The sequence below is a fragment of the Ranitomeya variabilis genome, chromosome 5 (genome assembly GCF_051348905.1).
Source record: "Ranitomeya variabilis isolate aRanVar5 chromosome 5, aRanVar5.hap1, whole genome shotgun sequence".
NCBI classification, from domain to species: domain Eukaryota; kingdom Metazoa; phylum Chordata; class Amphibia; order Anura; family Dendrobatidae; genus Ranitomeya; species Ranitomeya variabilis.
Genome location: NC_135236.1, coordinates 513077382 through 513098463, shown reverse-complemented (window position 1 = coordinate 513098463; position 21082 = coordinate 513077382). Strand labels below are relative to the sequence as shown.

General features: G+C 45.0%; 1 protein-coding gene across 9 annotated transcripts in view; it reads right to left on the bottom strand.

The window, feature by feature from the left end:
- SH3TC2 (SH3 domain and tetratricopeptide repeats 2) overlaps positions 1 to 21082 on the bottom strand; it is a 167378-nt gene that overhangs the window by 108778 nt on the left and 37518 nt on the right. For 5 of the 9 annotated variants that reach the window (XM_077265771.1, XM_077265773.1, XM_077265774.1 and 2 more), the window contains exon 2: positions 11668 to 11793. In XM_077265771.1, coding sequence (XP_077121886.1) covers positions 11668 to 11793 — 126 coding nt within the window. Of the gene's footprint in view, positions 1 to 7276; positions 7298 to 11667; positions 11794 to 11890; positions 12300 to 21082 lie in introns of those variants that run through there. The other 4 variants (XM_077265777.1, XM_077265780.1, XM_077265775.1 and 1 more) reach the window with 4 other exon arrangements.

Here is a 21082-nt window from a genome sequence, read left to right as displayed (position 1 = left end):
TAGGCTGTTCCCAGAGTGCTGTATCAAGGCACCTCAATGGTAAGTCTGTCATGATCTCAATGGCAAGAGAACATAGCATAAGCATATATAGGAACTAGCTCTTGGAAGATGGGAACTGAGCTGACCATGAACTAAACCTAACGCACAACTAGCAGTGGCCGGGTAGCATGCCTACGTTGATTCTAGATGCCCAGCACCAGCCGGAGGACTAAATAAAACTAGCAGAGGAAAATATTAGTCCTAGCTCACCTCTAGAGAAATACCCCGAAAGGAGACAGAGGCCCCCCACATGTATTGGCGGTGAGTTGAGATGAAATAACAAACGTAGTATGAAAATAGGTTTAGCAAATTTGAGGTCCACTTACTACATAGCAGAAGACAGAAAGGACACTTTCATGGTCAGCTGAAAACCCTATCAAAAACACCATCCAGAAATTACTTTAAAACTCTGGCATTAACTCATAACACCAGAGTGGCAATTCCTGTTCACAAGAGCTTTCCAGACACAGTAACGAAACTACAGCTGTGAACTGGAACAAAAATGCAAAAACAAACATGGACAAGAGTCCAACTTATCTAGTAGTTGTCTAGGAGCAGGAACAAGCACAGAGAGGCTTCTGATAACATTGTTGACCGGCAAGCAACTAACAGAGCAGCAAGGTTATATAGCGACTCCCACATCTTGATGGGAACAGGTGAACAGAGAAGATGAAGACACCAGTTCAATTCCACCAGTAGCCACCGGGGGAGCCCAGAATCCAAATTCACAACAGTACCCCCCCCTCAAGGAGGGGGCACCGAACCCTCACCAGAACCACCAGGGCGATCAGGATGGGCCCTATGAAAGGCACGAACCAGATCGGAGGCATGAACATCAGATGCATTCACCCAAGAATTATCCTCCTGGCCGTATCCCTTCCACTTGACCAGATACTGGAGTCTCCGTCTGGAAACACGAGAGTCTAAGATTTTCTCCACAACGTACTCCAACTCACCCTCAACCAACACCGGAGCAGGAGGCTCAACGGAAGGCACAACCGGTACCTCATACCTGCGCAATAATGACCGATGAAAAACGTTATGAATAGAAAAGGATGCAGGGAGGTCCAAACGGAAGGAAACAGGGTTAAGAATCTCCAATATCTTATACGGGCCGATAAACCGAGGCTTAAACTTAGGAGAAGAGACCCTCATAGGGACAAAACGAGAAGACAACCACACCAAATCCCCAACAGAAAGCCGAGGACCAACACGACGGTGGCGGTTGGCAAAAAGCTGAGTCTTCTCCTGGGACAACCTCAAATTGTCCACCACCTGCCCCCAGATCTGATGCAATCTCTCCACCACAGCATCCACTCCAGGACAATCCGAAGATTCCACCTGACCAGAGGAAAATCGAGGATGAAACCCCGAATTACAGAAAAACGGGGACACCAAAGTGGCAGAGCTGGCCCGATTATTGAGAGCGAACTCCGCCAATGGCAAAAAAGCAACCCAATCATCCTGGTCAGCAGACACAAAACACCTCAGATATGTCTCCAGGGTCTGATTAATCCGCTCGGTCTGGCCATTAGTCTGAGGATGGAAAGCGGACGAAAAAGATAAATCTATGCCCATCCTAGCACAGAATGCCCGCCAAAATCTAGACACGAATTGGGTCCCTCTGTCAGAAACGATATTCTCAGGAATACCATGCAAACGAACAACATTTTGAAAAAACAGAGGAACCAACTCGGAAGAAGAAGGTAACTTGGGCAGAGGAACCAAATGGACCATCTTAGAAAAACGGTCACACACCACCCAGATGACAGACATCTTCTGAGAAACAGGCAGATCTGAAATAAAATCCATCGAGATGTGCGTCCAAGGCCTCTTAGGAATAGGCAAGGGCAACAATAATCCACTAGCCCGAGAACAACAAGGCTTGGCCCGAGCACAAACGTCACAAGACTGCACAAAGCCTCGCACATCTCATGACAGGGAAGGCCACCAGAAGGACCTTGCCACCAAATCCCTGGTACCAAAAATGCCAGGATGACCTGCCAACGCAGAAGAATGAACCTCAGAGATGACTCTACTGGTCCAATCATCAGGAACAAACAGTTTATCAGGTGGGCAACGATCAGGTCTATCCGCCTGAAACTCCTGCAAGGCCCGCCGCAGGTCTGGAGAAACGGCTGACAATACCACTCCATCCTTAAGGATACCCGTGGGCTCAGAGTTACCAGGCGAGTCAGGCTCAAAACTCCTAGAAAGGGCATCCGCCTTAACATTCTTAGAACCCGGTAGGTATGACACCACAAAATTAAACCGAGAGAAAAATAATGACCAGCGCGCCTGTCTAGGATTCAGGCGCCTGGCGGTCTCAAGATAAATCAAATTTTTGTGGTCAGTCAATACCACCACCTGATGTCTGGCCCCCTCAAGCCAATGGCGCCACTCCTCAAAAGCCCACTTCATGGCCAAAAGCTCCCGATTCCCAACATCATAATTCCGCTCAGCGGGCGAAAATTTACGGGAAAAGAAGGCACAAGGCCTCATCACGGAGCAGTCAGAACTTTTCTGCGACAACACTGCCCCAGCTCCGATCTCAGAAGCGTCGACCTCAACCTGAAAAGGTAGAGCAACATCAGGCTGACGCAACACAGGGGCAGAGGAAAAACGGCGCTTAAGCTCCCGAAAGGCCTCCACAGCATCAGGGGACCAATCAGCAACATCAGCACCCTTCTTAGTCAAATCGGTCAATGGTTTAGCAATATCCGAAAAACCAGCAATAAATCGACGATAAAAGTTAGCAAAGCCCAAAAATTTCTGAAGACTCTTAAGAGAAGAGGGCTGCGTCCAATCACAAATAGCTTGAACCTTGACAGGATCCATTTCAATGGAAGAGGGGGAAAAAATATATCCCAAAAAGGAAATCCTCTGTACCCCAAAAACACACTTAGAACCCTTCACACACAAAGAATTAGACCGCAAAACCTGAAAAACCCTCCTGACTTGCTGGACATGAGAGTCCCAGTCATCCGAAAAAATCAGAATATCATCCAGATACACAATCATAAATTTATCCAAATAATCGCGAAAAATATCATGCATAAAGGACTGGAAAACTGACGGAGCATTAGAAAGACCAAAAGGCATCACTAAATACTCAAAGTGGCCCTCGGGCGTATTAAATGCGGTTTTCCACTCATCCCCCTGCCTGATTCGCACCAAATTATACGCCCCACGAAGGTCAATCTTAGAGAACCACTTGGCCCCCTTTATGCGAGCAAACAAATCAGTCAGCAACGGCAATGGGTATTGATATTTAACAGTGATTTTATTCAAAAGCCGATAATCAATACATGGTCTCAAAGAGCCGTCTTTTTTTGACACAAAGAAAAAACCGGCTCCTAAGGGAGATGACGATGGACGAATATGTCCCTTTTCCAAGGACTCCTTTATATATTCTCGCATAGCAGCATGTTCAGGCACAGACAGATTAAATAAACGACCCTTTGGGTATTTACTACCCGGGATTAAATCTATGGCACAATCGCACTCTCGGTGCGGGGGTAACGAACCAAGCTTGGATTCTTCAAAGACGTCACGATAGTCAGACAGGAACTCAGGAATTTCAGAGGGAATGGATGATGAAATGGAAACCACAGGTACATCCCCATGAGCCCCCTTACATCCCCAGCTCAACACAGACATAGCTCTCCAGTCGAGGACTGGGTTGTGAGATTGCAGCCAAGGCAATCCTAGCACCAAATCATCATGTAGATTATACAGCACCAGAAAGCGAATAATCTCCTGGTGATCCGGATTAATACGCATAGTTACTTGTGTCCAGTATTGTGGTTTATTATTAGCCAATGGGGTGGAGTCAATCCCCTTCAGAGGAATAGGAGTCTCCAAAGGCTCTAAATCATACCCACAGCGTTTGGCAAAGGACCAATCCATAAGACTCAAAGCGGTGCCAGAGTCGACATAGGCGTCCGTGGTAATAGATGACAAAGAGCAAATCAGGGTCACAGATAGAATAAATTTAGACGGTAAGGTGCAAATGGAAACAGATTTACCAAGCTTTTTAGTGCGCTTAGAGCATGCTGATATAACATGAGTAGAATCACCACAATAGAAACACAACCCATTTTTCCGTCTAAAATTCTGCCGCTCGCTTCGGGACAGAATTCTATCACACTGCATACTCTCTGGCGACTTCTCAGTGGACACCGCCAGATGGTGCACTGGTTTGCGCTCCCGCAAACGCCTATCGATCTGAATAGCCATTGTCATGGACTCATTCAGACCCGCAGGCACAGGGAACCCCACCATAACATCCTTAATGGCATCAGAGAGACCCTCTCTGAAAGTCGCCGCCAGGGCGCACTCATTCCACTGAGTAAGCACAGACCATTTACGGAATCTTTGGCAGTAAATTTCCGCTTCATCTTGCCCCTGAGATAGGGACATCAAAGTTTTTTCTGCCTGAAGCTCCAAATGAGGTTCGTCATAAAGCAACCCCAAGGCCAGAAAAAACGCATCCACATTGAGCAACGCAGGATCCCCTGGTGTCAATGAAAAAGCCCAGTCTTGAGGGTCGCCCCGGAGCAAGGAAATCACAATCCTGACCTGCTGTGCAGGGTCTCCGGCAGAGCGAGATTTCAGGGACAAAAATAATTTGCAATTATTTCGAAAATTCTGAAACTCGGATCTATTCCCCGAGAAAAATTCCGGCAAAGGAATTCTCGGCTCAGATACAGGTGCATGACAAACAAAATCTTGCAAATTTTGTACCTTCGTGGCGAGATTATTCAAACCTGCAGTTACACTCTGAAGATCCATTACAAACAGGTGGACACAGAGCCATTCAAGGGTTAAGAGGAGGTAAGAAGCAGCTAGACAGCAATTAAGGGCTAGGCAGCAAAACTCTGAGGGGAAAAAAAAAAAAAAAAAAAATTTCCCTTCAACACTTCTTTTTCTCCTGCTTCAGCCCAAACAATTAACACTTTGCGGGCCGGTCAAACTGTCATGATCTCAATGGCAAGAGAACATAGCATAAGCATATATAGGAACTAGCTCTTGGAAGATGGGAACTGAGCTGACCATGAACTAAACCTAACGCACAACTAGCAGTGGCCGGGTAGCATGCCTACGTTGATTCTAGATGCCCAGCACCAGCCGGAGGACTAAATAAAACTAGCAGAGGAAAATATTAGTCCTAGCTCACCTCTAGAGAAATACCCCGAAAGGAGACAGAGGCCCCCCACATGTATTGGCGGTGAGTTGAGATGAAATAACAAACGTAGTATGAAAATAGGTTTAGCAAATTTGAGGTCCACTTACTACATAGCAGAAGACAGAAAGGACACTTTCATGGTCAGCTGAAAACCCTATCAAAAACACCATCCAGAAATTACTTTAAAACTCTGGCATTAACTCATAACACCAGAGTGGCAATTCCTGTTCACAAGAGCTTTCCAGACACAGTAACGAAACTACAGCTGTGAACTGGAACAAAAATGCAAAAACAAACATGGACAAGAGTCCAACTTATCTAGTAGTTGTCTAGGAGCAGGAACAAGCACAGAGAGGCTTCTGATAACATTGTTGACCGGCAAGCAACTAACAGAGCAGCAAGGTTATATAGCGACTCCCACATCTTGATGGGAACAGGTGAACAGAGAAGATGAAGACACCAGTTCAATTCCACCAGTAGCCACCGGGGGAGCCCAGAATCCAAATTCACAACATAAGTCTGTTGGAAGGAAACAATGTGGCAGAAAACGCTGTACAACGAGAAGAGGTGACCGGACCCTGAGGAAGATTGTGGAGAAGGACCGATTCCAGACCTTGGGGAACCTGAGGAAGCAGTGGACTGAGTCTGGTGTGGAAACATCCAGAGCCACCGTGCACAGGCGTGTGCAGGAAATGGGCTACAGGTGCCGCATTCCCCAGGTAAAGCCACTTTTGAACCATAAACAGCGGCAGAAGCGCCTGACCTGGGCTACAGAGAAGCAGCACTGGACTGTTGCTAAGTGGTCCCAAGTACTTTTTTCTGATGAAAGCAAATTTTGCATGTCATTCGGAAATCAAGGTGCCAGAGTCTGGAGGAAGACTGGGGAGAAGGAAATGCCAAAATGCCTGAAGTCCAGTGTCAAGTACCCACAGTCAGTGATGGTGTGGGGTGCCATGTCAGCTGCTGGTGTTGGTCCACTGTGTTTCATCAAGGGCAGGGTCAATGCAGCTAGCTATCAGGAGATTTTGGAGCACTTCATGCTTCCATCGGCTGAAATGCTTTATGGAGATGAAGATTTCATTTTTCAGCACGACCTGGCACCTGCTCACAGTGCCAAAACCACTGGTAAATGGTTTACTGACCATGGTATTACTGTGCTCAATTGGCCTGCCAACTCTCCTGACCTGAACCCCATAGAGAATCTGTGGGATATTGTGAAGAGAAAGTTGAGAGACGCAAGACCCAACACTCTGGATGAGCTTAAGGCCGCTATTGAAGCATCCTGGGCCTCCATAACATCTCAGCAGTGTCACAGGCTGATTGCCTCCATGCCACGCCGCATTGAAGCAGTCATTTCTGCCAAAGGATTCCCGACCAAGTATTGAGTGCATAACTGAACATTATTATTTGATGGTTTTTTTGTTTGTTATTAAAAAACACTTTTATTTGATTGGACGGGTGAAATATGCTAATTTATTGAGACAGGTTTTTTGGGTTTTCATGAGTTGTATGCCAAAATCATCAGTATTAAAACAATAAAAGACCTGACAAATTTCAGTTGGTGGATAATGAATCTATAATATATGAAAGTTTAATTGTAATCATTACATTATGGTAAATAATGAAATTTAACACTATATGCTAATTTTTTGAGAAGGACCTGTATAGACAGTATAGTCCATTGACAACTGGGTAGAGGAAGGTATTACACAATGCAGAAGGGCGGTTTGAGTGGAAAATACACAGCAGCATTGGGCAATGTATTACATTGACAACAGCAAAACCACATACATTTTGTTTTTAAGGTGGAATTAGACTTTATCAGACATACTAAAAAGATTTTTCTCCATATTCTGTCTTGTTCCTTGTACTATAGTAAAAATAATAGAGGACATACTGCTCCAAACATCGACAGCCGCCCCCAATCTCAACCATCGCTCACATTTTCCAGTCTGAGTGTAGACAGGTAATTTTTCTACTCCTCATTGTCACATTGTAGTCTGAGCCTCGAAAAGGTTTACTACAGATTTTTTATTAACACATGCTTACCTGGTAATTACATCATGCATGCTTGAAACAAGAATAAAACACTGTATATTAATAACCATTCTTGGAATATATCATTGTTTTTATATCACAATAGCATACGGTAAGTAAAATTTCCGTTATTTAGATTTTTTAGGAGTTTTTATACTCAATAACAAATGGATGCAGATAAGTGGAGGAGATTCCTCAAACATTTCCCTACCCTCCAAACTGATGATTGTGTAGTAAGTAAAGTTAGAAGCAAAGTATGATTAGTTGTATTCCATTATTGTTATCTTCCATGTTACAAGTGATTTAATGGGGAAATATCGGAAGGACATGCTCACATGCTCAGTGTAAGTGGCAGATTTGCTGCAGAATTTTTTACGACTATCCTATTAATCTGAATGGAGCCTACAGAAATTCATACTGAGTCTGTAGAGGGTGATCGTCCCCTAAGGGCAACACAGCTATTTTAGATGAAGATACGTTCATGCTTGCCAACTGGTCTACTGGCACTCTGGAAATACCACATCAAAAATAATAAAGAAGCTTTTTTCAAAGAAGGAGTCACGTGACTGGAACCAGAGAATTTGTTGCAAACACCATCATGTTGTAACATACCCTATTGATAATGTAATAATATAACACCATACACAGTGGTATAGATGAGCAGGCTTTTTCATGTCAAAAGGAATAAGTCAGTTAATTACATCATTAGCACTCCCATAATATGTGGTTTTATTTAATAATTTAGGCAGGAATTTTTCTTTATGTGCTAAAAAAACTGCAATTATATTCTCTTGTCTAGTGAATATTGTTTAAGACTAAAGTACAAAAAAGTTAGATTACACATATAATTACAGTTTTTCAATTGGAATCATTAAAAATTGTCCTATGTTTAGATATTGCTGTATTCTTGTATGACGCACCTTGGTGTTCTATTGACTCCATCTTATAATGACCACCTAATGTGTCCAGTGTCAGAGGTCACACATGCTCAGTTGTCCAGTCAGTCCAACAGCCTGGATCCTCTTGTATACAGGTGAGGAAATTACTCTTACTATTCTACAGGTTGGATAATAATAATAAAAAGCAAGAGAAGTGACTTTTCTTACCAGTACTGGCCACATTATGTGGACACATTATAAGAGAAGATCAAAATAACATGGCACAATATGATAGGAAAAGTGTGAGAGGGAAATTTGGGAGGGAGTGTGAGGGGACAGTTTGGAGGGTGGAGAGTGTGAAGGACAGTATGGGGGGAGTAAAGTGTAAGAGAATAGTATGGTAATAGAACTGTGCTGGGACAGAATGAGTGGAAAAGTGTGTGAGGACAGTATGGTGGGAGGTAAAAGTATGGGAAGGGAAGTGTGGGGGGCCAAAGTGTATGGGGTCAATATGGGGAAATCGGAGTGGACAGTATGGGGGAAACTGTAGGGGACAGTAAGGGAAGAAAAGTGAGAAGAAACAGTATGGGCAGCAGTGTGAGGAGTCAGTATTGATGGAAAAGTGTATGGAGACAATTATTGGGAACGGTGTGAGAGGGCATTATGGGAGCGAATAGTGTGAAGGAAAAGTATGGGGGGAGTCTGAAGGGATAATGTGGGGAGAAAAGTGTGAGAGGGCAGTATGGGGGAATAGTGTGAGGGGACAGTATGGGGGAGAAGTGTGAAGGAACAAGACGAGGAAACTGCAATGAGACAGTGTGGGCGGACAGTATGAAGGGACAATAGAGGAAGGAATAGTGTGAGAGGACAGTATGAGGGAAGTGTGAGAGGGCAGTATCAGAGTAAATAGTGCGGATGAATATTATGGGGAGAGCGTGAAGGGACAGTATGGGGAGAAAAGTGCAAGGGAATAGTATGGGGGGAAATGTGAATGTTTATTTGTGATACTGATTACATATTATCAATGGTGTGGCTCCTGTATGGTCTGTAATCTAATGATGTTGGTTAATAAAAATTCCCAATGTCCTCTTACCATTGGTAAGGACATAGTTATATTGGTTGAAAAAAAACAAAGGTACATGAAGTTGCATATGTATCCACTAGTTACATATATTCTTTATTGCAATATTATTTCTAATTTTTTGTGAGAAAAGCATTAAGGCCTTTTTTAACTGCAGTTAGCTGCCATTGCTCTCTCTTGATAGTGTCTGTCATTGCTACCTATTGCGGAAAGGCTGTTCACAGTCTGATTGCTCCAACTGTAAAGAATCCTATTCCTATTCACCTGCCGGAATCACCTTTCCTCCACAACTAATGAATTTCACCTGGCTTACATACTGTGACTTGTAGAGTCACGCAATACAATTGTACATGGGACTGACACGACATTGCAATTAATCCCTTTACTAAGCTTGGTGTTGTATTCATGTACTGATGGTGGTTCTGGTGTTGCATTCATTTACTGATGACGGTTCTGGTGCTGAATTCATGTACTGATGTTGTGATGCTGTATTTCTGTAATGTTGGTAGTTCTGGTGATGTATTCTTGTACTGATTGTTGTTCTGATGTTGCACTACACCTGTATTGATAGTGCTTCTGACCATTTATTTCTGTACTGATTTTGGATGTGTTGCAATATTTCTATTGTTGATGTTTCTGGTGATGTTTTTATGTATTGTGGAGGGTTCTGATGATGCATTCCTGTACTGATGGTGATTGTGATGCTGAATTTCTGTACTGTTTCTGGCTCTGGTGCTGTATTCATTACTGTTACAGGTTCTGATCCTGTACACATGTAGAAATCCATAATTTGTCAGATAACATGATACATGGCTATGTTAATAATGTATTGTGCCGTCTTACAGAAGTTAAGGGTTACGACATCTGTATTCATGATGTGAGCAATAATTATGCAATTAAGCACTGGAGCCTGCCAAATCTTAACTGTGTGTAATATACTCACTGTCAGGATTCAGCTCTGCTTGCTGATTCCATTGTTCATCACATGACCACATGTGTGCGACTTTCATGGTCAAGTGACAACTAGCTTTTCTTCCTGCTGCTCTCACTAAAGCAGGGGCTGTAGTTCTTCAATGAATATTGGGAGAATCAGGAAGAGCTGGTAGATGGTACGTCAATAAGTATGCAAATCACATATGAGAGGTTAACTCTGATGACTTCTCTAATCGCTTTAGCTGTGAATAGGAGGGGGCACCAATCTGATTTTTTTCCCAGATGCAGGTAAACTTAGATTCACTTCTATTATAAATGGTATGCAATATAGATAGATTTCACAGGCTCCAGGAGTTTTCATCTATGTTTCTGCTTATAGAGAAATGATAAGACTTCACTATGATATAATGTATAATCACCATCCAAACAATAAATCTGGTTGCTAAAGAGCACACTCATTCATGTATAGGAACGGCTTTAACTATGAGCTCTGCTAGTGCTGCCATGTGGCATATTTGTATTCATGTGGCAAATGCATAATGAGATTACATCTTTGTGAACATATGAGACAGATATGTTTTTTTGAGATACTACCAGCCTGTCTAAAGTTATATGCTAAACGATTGTGCCCCTGTGATATGCAACGTCTTTACTAAGCAAAGCACACCAGAATTTTGCCACAATTTTCACCAAAAAATGACATACATGCCTTACTTCAGAATGATTATGTATTTTAAACACATTTTGACCTCATTAGACAATTTTGAAAAGTGTGCAGAAAAGGAAGACAAAAGGGAAGTGGAATAAATGCTTGCCATTGTCGCAATATATGGGTCTATAGTAAGCCAAACAATTAATGACATAATGAAAAGAAAACTGTGATACATTTTTGCATCTTCTGCCCCTCTGGTGTAATTTTTAGGTGCCTATTCTTAAGGCATTAGTAATAAATGTGCCCTATTTAAATATATCATTACCTAAAGCTTATTGCTGAAAATGTATATCTCTAACTGCAGTTCACTGGAACATCCCACTCCCTCCCCCGGTCTATCCCTCACACAATATGGGCACTCCAGCTCTCAGCATGGAACCATGTGAGCTTGACATAGTGGGGATATTCCGGCTAATCTGCAATTATGCCTTAATTGTTTTAGGATCTCAGTGGAATAATCTATTAACTCTGAATTATTAACTGAAATGTGTTACATTATAGATTGCAAGCCCACGTGAACAGAACTCTGACTCCAAAGATATATAGTACTCCTTAAATTTGTAACTGAGCTCAAATATGCTAATACTACTTGTATGCTATGCATTTATTAATTAGGTGCCAGAAAATGGATAGTGCCTTCAATGAAATAGATATTAGTAATGCAAATAAATGCTATATGACATACCCAATGCTAGTAATGTCTCAGAATCTCAGAAATACACATCACAAAATAGAATATGAAGGTCCATACTGACACTAAACACATTCACAAATCCAAAAATCCAAGATATGTACTTGCCTGATGCCATTGTTTCCACACCGGGACATCCTTCTTGACGTTGAGGACTGCAGCTTTGCCCGTGTGTCCAGCCGGCCAGGAAACCTGAGTCGGTGCTGTCCACGGATCCTCTACCTGCAGAGGATACTGGAGATCGTAGAAAAAAAATTATATGAAATCCTTCAATCAGTCGATACATAAAAGCAATGAAAAATACCCTACTTCCAAGTCCTTCCACACATACCCTGAAATAAACAGCTCAGTGCCTTTGTTAGATATATGGCATGTGTCAGTAGAAGGGTTAAGCTTTGCTGCAGAAAGTGCGTTCTTGAGAATTATTGTCATTTTCTTATCAGCTTGCACTTCTATATCTGTCCCAAATCCCATCTATTTAAGGCTGGTATTTCAAGAACATGAGGTGGGGGGATTGTCAGTATCCATGGAGATATCTATGTTGAGAAAAGGTGAGCCTTGTTTACTGTAGGAACACGTCAGTAGAAAAAGCGTGGCTGAAAAAAATAGAATTACATAAGAGAAATAAAAGCGCAGAGAGCCCGGAAGGGGGGGGGGGAGAATCATAAGAATAAGAAAGAAATGCACAAAAATTCCAGAACACACCACAAGAGCAAACGCAACCGCACATGGAATCGACGCAGTTCACAGACTCTTCTGAAAGACGAGGACTCAACAGATTGTGGGAGGAAAATTAGCTCATGGCTTTATTTATGCAGGAGAACAATTGTACAGGAAACTGACATCCATGGAGAAAACACTCATGAGAGTCAGGTCCTTATTGTAGGATTGTCCCTGAGGTTCCTGTTCCCGGGAAGATGCAGGAAAGTCAGGCTGGATGAAGATATTCCCTAAAGATCCATGTGTAGGATACAGATATGCATGGATGTGCTTTAAAAATCCATTCATGTACATTGATTGTGTGGAAAAAGGGAGCACGTTATAAAAGAACCTGAAGACCTACATCTTCCGACAAGCCTACAACCTGCAGTAACCACTCATAGATCAAACCGCTGCATGACCAGCTCTATCCTCACCTACTGTATCCTCACCCTCCCTTGTAGATTGTGAGCCCTCGCGGGCAGGGTCCTCTCTCCTCCTGTACCAGTCGTGACTTCTATTGTTTAAGATTATTGTACTTGTTTTTATTATATATACCCCTCCTGACATGTAAAGCATCATGGAATAAATGGCGCTATAATAATTATAATAATAAATAATAATAATCTGAAAGACTATTCTAGAACCATATCATTGGTACATATCATGTATATCTGGTAAAGTAATGACTATAGTAAAAAACATAAAGAACATAAGGCAAGGGGTAATTCCTGTGATAAAAGGTTGACATACAGTGTAGGAACACTAGAAGCAAAATGGGGCACTGTGCTCTCTTTTCAAGGACAAGGGGGCAAGGGAGCCTGTCTGACCTTGGGACCTGGTCACCCATTGTTTCATATATTATAGGTGAATAAGATGTGAACCTTGAACCCATATTCAACCTCCATAAAAATTCACACGGCCATTAAGGATGTCATCAATTTCAGCTCTCTGAATGATTCCTACTTGAGACCCGGGGGGCTAATTTTACTATTATGTTAGTCCTTGGCAGCTATTTAATGCAGTTTTGTTTTATTAGTTTGTGCTCTCTTATTAATAAATGAATTGAAATTCCCAGGAATATTAATTGACCATAGTAAAACCCTAATCTCTACTGAGGGATTGGCATACCCCTATTCCGCAAACAGCATCACTGAACAGTTACCGTATATGATCTTATTTAAAGAAAAATTGCATAAGAAATGTTAGTAGTGCATTTACTATATGCTATCATGTCCTATACAATTTCTCATTAAATATGCCATATAGTGACCAAAGAAATTCAGATCAACATCCCTATCAGAGCAATACCCATGGTATGGTACTGTATCCAAAAGCTTTGGCTAATATATCTAAAGAAAAGTCCCAAAAGTCACTGTACATAGCACTGACTGTTACTGAATGGGCTCAATAATGATAGAACATAAGATAAGTTACTCATTTTACAGACCTTAGTGAATTTTCTCCCTACAGAACCCACTAAATATATAACGATATGGGCAAACTTCATGACACACTTGGCCATGTCATCCCATGAAGCCAAGATATATCGAATGCAGATCCCCATAGGTTACTAAAATATAAAAGATGCATTCAGGCCATAGACTAGAAGAAAGGTCAATAAAAACCAAACCTGTGCTTTCAGACCTTGTGACAAAAGGTCAGACTCATTACAAATGTTCATCATCACTGTTGTTGATTGTGCAGGCCCCATTGAGAAAGGATTATTTCTCCCAAATCAAACCATGGGCAAACAGACCAATGTAACTAATATATTTCTGCTAAGGGCTTGTGCAGAGGATCATATAACTCGGCACGTGTCCTCACATTATTCTACGGGGCCACGCAGATGTCCAATTTTTTCCTCGGACTAAGTCGATCTAAAGAAAAAGTCACTGCATGTATGATTTGCCTCTGAGAATCAGATCAGACTGCACTTGGATGACATCAGAATGCAGTCCAATTTTCATGGACTGACATTATAAAGAAGGTGGATATTGTCAAAACCATTATTATGCTGTGGAATCTAAAACTTTAGAACAGTGAGAGAAAGAGAGACAGGAATACACAACTTCATAAACTAATATTCCTACACTACTATTGCTAATACACACAACATTTTTGAGATTCAGACCTTTTTGCTGGATTTAAGCATGTTCAGTGTGACAGGTTCCCTTAAATGGGTTGTCCCCTTTCAGAAAATCATCATCTCCGGCTGCATTTTGTTAAAAAAAACCTGCGCTTTACTCACTGTCTCCAGGTGCAGCCAATCAGCAGATCTGCCCGTGTAGATGAAACGCCCATCAGATCAACTGAGCTCACAGACTGGGTGTCAATGTGATGTCAATGGTGAAGATGGAACTCCCCGTCAGAGCAACAGAGCTCACAGACTGGGTGTCAATGTGACGTCAGTGGTGTACATGGAACGCCCGATCAGAGCAACAGAGCTCACAGACTGGGTGTCAATGTGACGTCAGTGGTGTAGATGGAACGTCCCGTCAGAGCAACTGAGCTCAAACATTGGGTGTCAATGTAACGCTAGTGGTGTAGAGGGAACATCCCATCAGAGCAACTGAGCTCACAGATTGGGTGTCAATGTGACACCAGAGGTGTAGAGTGAACTCACCGTCAGAGCAACTGAGCTCACAGATTGGGTGTCAATGTGACTTCAGTGGTGAAGATGGAACTCCCCATCAGAGCAACTGAGCTCACAAATTGGGTGTCAATGTGACGTCAGTGGTGAAGATGGAACGCCTCGTTAGAGCAACTGAGCTCACAGATTGGGTGTCAATGTGACGGCAGTGTTGTAGAGGGAACTCCCCGTCAGAGCAACTGAGCTCACAGATTGGGTGTCAATGTGGTCAATGTGACGCGAATGGTGTAGAGGAAACTCCCCGTAAGAGCAACTGAGCTCACAGATTGGGTGTCAATGTGACACAAGTGGGGTAGATGGAACGCCCCGTCAGAGCAACTGAGCTCACAGATTGAGTGTCAATGTGACGTCAGTGGTGTAAATGGAACGCCCTGTCATAGCAACTGAGCTCACAGATTGGGTGTCAATGTGATGTCAGTGGTGTAGATGGAACGCCCCGTTAGAGCAACTGACCTCACAGATTGGGTGTCAATGTGACGTCGGTGGTGTAGATGGAACGTCCCGTCAGAGCAACTGAGCTCACAGATTGGGTGTCAATGTGACATCAGTGGTGCAGAGGGAACGCTCCATCAGAGCAACTGAGCTCACAGATTGGGTGTCAATGTGACGTCAGTAGTGAAGATGGAACTCCCCGTCAGAGCAACTGAGCTCACAGATTGGGTGTCAATGTGACGTCAGTGGTGAAGATGGAACGCCCCGTTAGAGTAAAGGAGCTCACAGATTGGTTGTCAATGTGGTCAATGTGACGCCAATGGTGTAGAGGAAACTCCCCGTAAGAGCAACTGAGCTCACAGATTGGGTGTCAATGTGACACCAATGGTGTAGAGGAAACTCCCCGTTAGAGCAACTGAGCTCACAGATTGGGTGTCAATGTGACGCCAGTGGTGTAGAGGGAACACCCCGTAAGAGCAACTGAGCTCACAGATTGGGTGCCAATGTGACGTCAGTGGTGAAGATGGAACGCCCCGTTAGAGCAACTGAGCTCACAGATTGGGTGTCAATGTTACGCCAGTGGTGTAGAGTGAACTCACCGTCAGAGCAACTGAGCTCACAGATTGGGTGTCAATGTGACGTCAGTGGTGAAGATGGAACGCCCCGTTAGAGCAACTGAGCTCACAAATTGGGTGTCAATGTGATGGCAGTGGTGTAGAGGGAACTCCCCATCAGAGCAACTGAGCTCACAGATTGGATGTCAATGTGACGCCAATGGTGTAGAGGAAACTCCCCGTAAGAGCAACTGAGCTCACAGATTGGGTATCAATGTGACGTCAGTGGTGAAGATGGAACGCCCCATTAGAGCAACTGAGCTCACAGATTGGGTGTCAATGTGACGCCAGTGGTGTAGAGGGAACACCCCGTAAGAGCAACTGAGCTCACAGATTGGGTGTCAATGTGACATCAGTGGTGAAGATGGAATGCCCCGTTAGAGCAACTGAGCTCACAGAATGGGTGTCAATGTGACGCTAGTGGTGTAGAGTGAACTCCCCGTCAGAGCGACTGAGCTCACAAATTGGGTGTCAATATGACGCCAGCAGTGGTGTAGAGTGAACTCCCCATCAGAATAACGGAGCTCACAGATTGGGTGTCAATATGACGCCAGTGGTGTACAGGAAACTCCTCGTCAGAGCAACTGAGCTCACAGATTGGGTGTCATTGTGACGTCAGTGGTGTAGAGGAAATGCTTCATCAGAGCAACAGAGCTCACAGATTGGGTGTCAATGTGACGCCACTGGTGTGAAGGGAACTCCCCGTCAGAGCAACTGAGCTCACAGATTGGGTGTCAATGTGACGTCAGTGGTGAAGATGGAACGCCCCGTTAGAGTAAAGGAGCTCACAGATTGGTTGTCAATGTGGTCAATGTGACGCCAATGGTGTAGAGGAAACTCCCCGTAAGAGCAACTGAGCTCACAGATTGGGTGTCAATGTGACACCAATGGTGTAGAGGAAACTCCCCGTTAGAGCAACTGAGCTCACAGATTGGGTGTCAATGTGACGCCAGTGGTGTAGAGGGAACACCCCGTAAGAGCAACTGAGCTCACAGATTGGGTGCCAATGTGACGTCAGTGGTGAAGATGGAACGCCCCGTTAGAGCAACTGAGCTCACAGATTGGGTGTCAATGTTACGCCAGTGGTGTAGAGTGAACTCACCGTCAGAGCAACTGAGCTCACAGATTGGGTGTCAATGTGACGTCAGTGGTGAAGATGGAACGCCCCGTTAGAGCAACTGAGCTCACAAATTGGGTGTCAATGTGATGGCAGTGGTGTAGAGGGAACTCCCCATCAGAGCAACTGAGCTCACAGATTGGATGTCAATGTGACGCCAATGGTGTAGAGGAAACTCCCCGTAAGAGCAACTGAGCTCACAGATTGGGTATCAATGTGACGTCAGTGGTGAAGATGGAACGCCCCATTAGAGCAACTGAGCTCACAGATTGGGTGTCAATGTGACGCCAGTGGTGTAGAGGGAACACCCCGTAAGAGCAACTGAGCTCACAGATTGGGTGTCAATGTGACATCAGTGGTGAAGATGGAATGCCCCGTTAGAGCAACTGAGCTCACAGAATGGGTGTCAATGTGACGCTAGTGGTGTAGAGTGAACTCCCCGTCAGAGCGACTGAGCTCACAAATTGGGTGTCAATGTGACGCCAGCAGTGGTGTAGAGTGAACTCCCCATCAGAATAACGGAGCTCACAGATTGGGTGTCAATATGACGCCAGTGGTGTACAGGAAACTCCTCGTCAGAGCAACTGAGCTCACAGATTGGGTGTCATTGTGACGTCAGTGGTGTAGAGGAAATGCTTCATCAGAGCAACAGAGCTCACAGATTGGGTGTCAATGTGACGCCACTGGTGTGAAGGGAACTCCCCGTCAGAGCAACTGAGCTCACACATTGGGTGTCAATGTGATGTCAGTGGTGTAGAGGAAATGCTCCATGAGAGCAACAGAGCTCACAGATTAGGTGTCAATGTGACGCCAGTGGTGTAGAGGGAACGCTCCATCAGAGCAACAGAGGTCACAAATTGGGTGTCAATGTGATGCAAGTGGTGTAGATGGAAAGCCCCGTCAGAGCAACTGAGCTCACAGATTGAGTGTCAATGTGACATCAGTGGTGTAAATGGAACGTCCTGTCATAGCAACTGAGCTCACAGATTGGGTGTCAATGTGACGCCAGCAGTGGTGTAGAGTGAACTCCCCATCAGAGTAACGGAGCTCACAGATTGGGTGTCAATGTGACGCCAGTGGTGTACAGGAAACTCCCCGTCAGAGCAACTGAGCTCACAGATTGGGTGTCAATGTGACGTCAGTGGTGTAGAGGAAATGCTCCATCAGAGCAACAGAGCTCACAGATTGGGTGTCAATGTGACGCCAGTGGTGTAAAGGGAACTCCCCGTCAGAGCAACTGAGCTCACAGATTGGGTGTCAATGTGACGTCAGTGGTGTAGAGGAAATGCTCCATCAGAGCAACAGAGCTCACAGATTGGGTGTCAATGTGACGCCAGTGGTGTACAGGAAACTCCCCGTCAGAGCAACTGAGCTCACAGATTGGGTGTCAATGTGACGTCAGTGGTGTAGAGGAAATGCTCCATCAGAGCAACAGAGCTCACAGATTGGGTGTCAATGTGACGCCAGTGGTGTAAAGGGAACTCCCCGTCAGAGCAACTGAGCTCAAAGATTGGGTGTCAATGTGACGTCAGTGGTGTAGAGGAAATGCTCCATCAGGGCAACAGAGCTCACAGATTGGGTGTCAATGTGATGCAAGTGGTGTAGATGGAACGCCCCGTCAGAGCAACTGAGCTCACAGATTGGGTGTCAATGTGACGTCAGTGGTGTAAATGGAACGCCCTGTCATAGCAACTGAGCTCACAGATTGGGTGTCAATGTGACGCAAGTGGTGTAGATGGAACGCCCCGTCAGAGCAACTGAGCTCACAGATTGGGTGTCAATGTGACGTCAGTGGTGAAGATGGAACACCCCGTTAGATCAACTGAGCTCACAGATTGGGTGTCAATGTGACGCCAGCAGTGGTGTAGAGTGAACTCCCCATCAGAATAACGGAGCTCACAGATTGGGTGTCAATGTGATGCCAGTGGTGTACAGGAAACTCCCCGTCAGAGCAACTGAGCTCACAGATTGGGTGTCAATGTGACGCAAGTGGTGTAGATGGAACGCCCCGTCAGAGCAACTGAGCTCACAGATTGGGTGTCAATGTGACGTCAGTGGTGAAGATGGAACACCCCGTTAGAGCAACTGAGCTCACAGATTGGGTGTCAATGTGACGCCAGCAGTGGTGTAGAGTGAACTCCCCATCAGAGTAACGGAGCTCACAGATTGGGTGTCAATGTGACGCCAGTGGTGTACAGGAAACTCCCCGTCAGAGCAACTGAGCTCACAGATTGGGTGTCAATGTGACGTCAGTGGTGTAGAGGAAATGCTCCATCAGAGCAACAGAGCTCACAGATTGGGTGTCAATGTGACGCCAGTGGTGTAAAGGGAACTCCCCGTCAGAGCAACTGAGCTCACAGATTGGGTGTCAATGTGACGTCAGTGGTGTAGAGGAAATGCTCCATCAGAGCAACAGAGCTCACAGATTGGGTGTCAATGTGACGCCAGTGGTGTAAAGGGAACTCCCCGTCAGAGCAACTGAGCTCAAAGATTGGGTGTCAATGTGACGTCAGTGGTGTAGAGGAAATGCTCCATCAGGGCAACAGAGCTCACAGATTGGGTGTCAATGTGATGCAAGTGGTGTAGATGGAACGCCCCGTCAGAGCAACTGAGCTCACAGATTGGGTGTCAATGTGACGTCAGTGGTGTAAATGGAACGCCCTGTCATAGCAACTGAGCTCACAGATTGGGTGTCAATGTGACGCAAGTGGTGTAGATGGAACGCCCCGTCAGAGCAACTGAGCTCACAGATTGGGTGTCAATGTGACGTCAGTGGTGAAGATGGAACACCCCGTTAGATCAACTGAGCTCACAGATTGGGTGTCAATGTGACGCCAGCAGTGGTGTAGAGTGAACTCCCCATCAGAATAACGGAGCTCACAGATTGGGTGTCAATGTGATGCCAGTGGTGTACAGGAAACTCCCCGTCAGAGCAACTGAGCTCACAGATTGGGTGTCAATGTGACGCAAGTGGTGTAGATGGAACGCCCCGTCAGAGCAACTGAGCTCACAGATTGGGTGTCAATGTGACGTCAGTGGTGAAGATGGAACACCCCGTTAGAGCAACTGAGCTCACAGATTGGGTGTCAATGTGACGCCAGCAGTGGTGTAGAGTGAACTCCCCATCAGAGTAACGGAGCTCACAGATTGGGTGTCAATGTGACGCCAGTGGTGTACAGGAAACTCCCCGTCAGAGCAACTGAGCTCACAGATTGGGTGTCAATGTGACGTCAGTGGTGTAGAGGAAATGCTCCATCAGAGCAACAGAGCTCACAGATTGGGTGTCAATGTGACGCCAGTGGTGTAAAGGGAACTCCCCGTCAGAGCAACTGAGCTCACAGATTGGGTGTCAATGTGACGTCAGTGGTGTAGAGGAAATGCTCCATCAGAGCAACAGAGCTCACAGATTGGGTGTCAATGTGACGCCAGTGGTGTAAAGGGAACTCCCCGTCAGAGCAACTGAGCTCAAAGATTGGGTGTCAATGTGACGTCAGTGGTGTAGAGGAAATGCTCCATCAGGGCAACAGAGCTCACAGATTGGGTGTCAATGTGATGCAAGTGGTGTAGATGGAACGCCCCGTCAGAGCAACTGAGCTCACAGATTGGGTGTCAATGTGACGTCAGTGGTGTAAATGGAACGCCCTGTCATAGCAACTGAGCTCACAGATTGGGTGTCAATGTGACGCAAGTGGTGTAGATGGAACGCCCCGTCAGAGCAACTGAGCTCACAGATTGGGTGTCAATGTGACGTCAGTGGTGAAGATGGAACACCCCGTTAGATCAACTGAGCTCACAGATTGGGTGTCAATGTGACGCCAGCAGTGGTGTAGAGTGAACTCCCCATCAGAATAACGGAGCTCACAGATTGGGTGTCAATGTGATGCCAGTGGTGTACAGGAAACTCCCCGTCAGAGCAACTGAGCTCACAGATTGGGTGTCAATGTGACGTCAGTGGTGTAGAGGAAATGCTCCATCAGAGCAACAGAGCTCACAGATTGGGTGTCAATG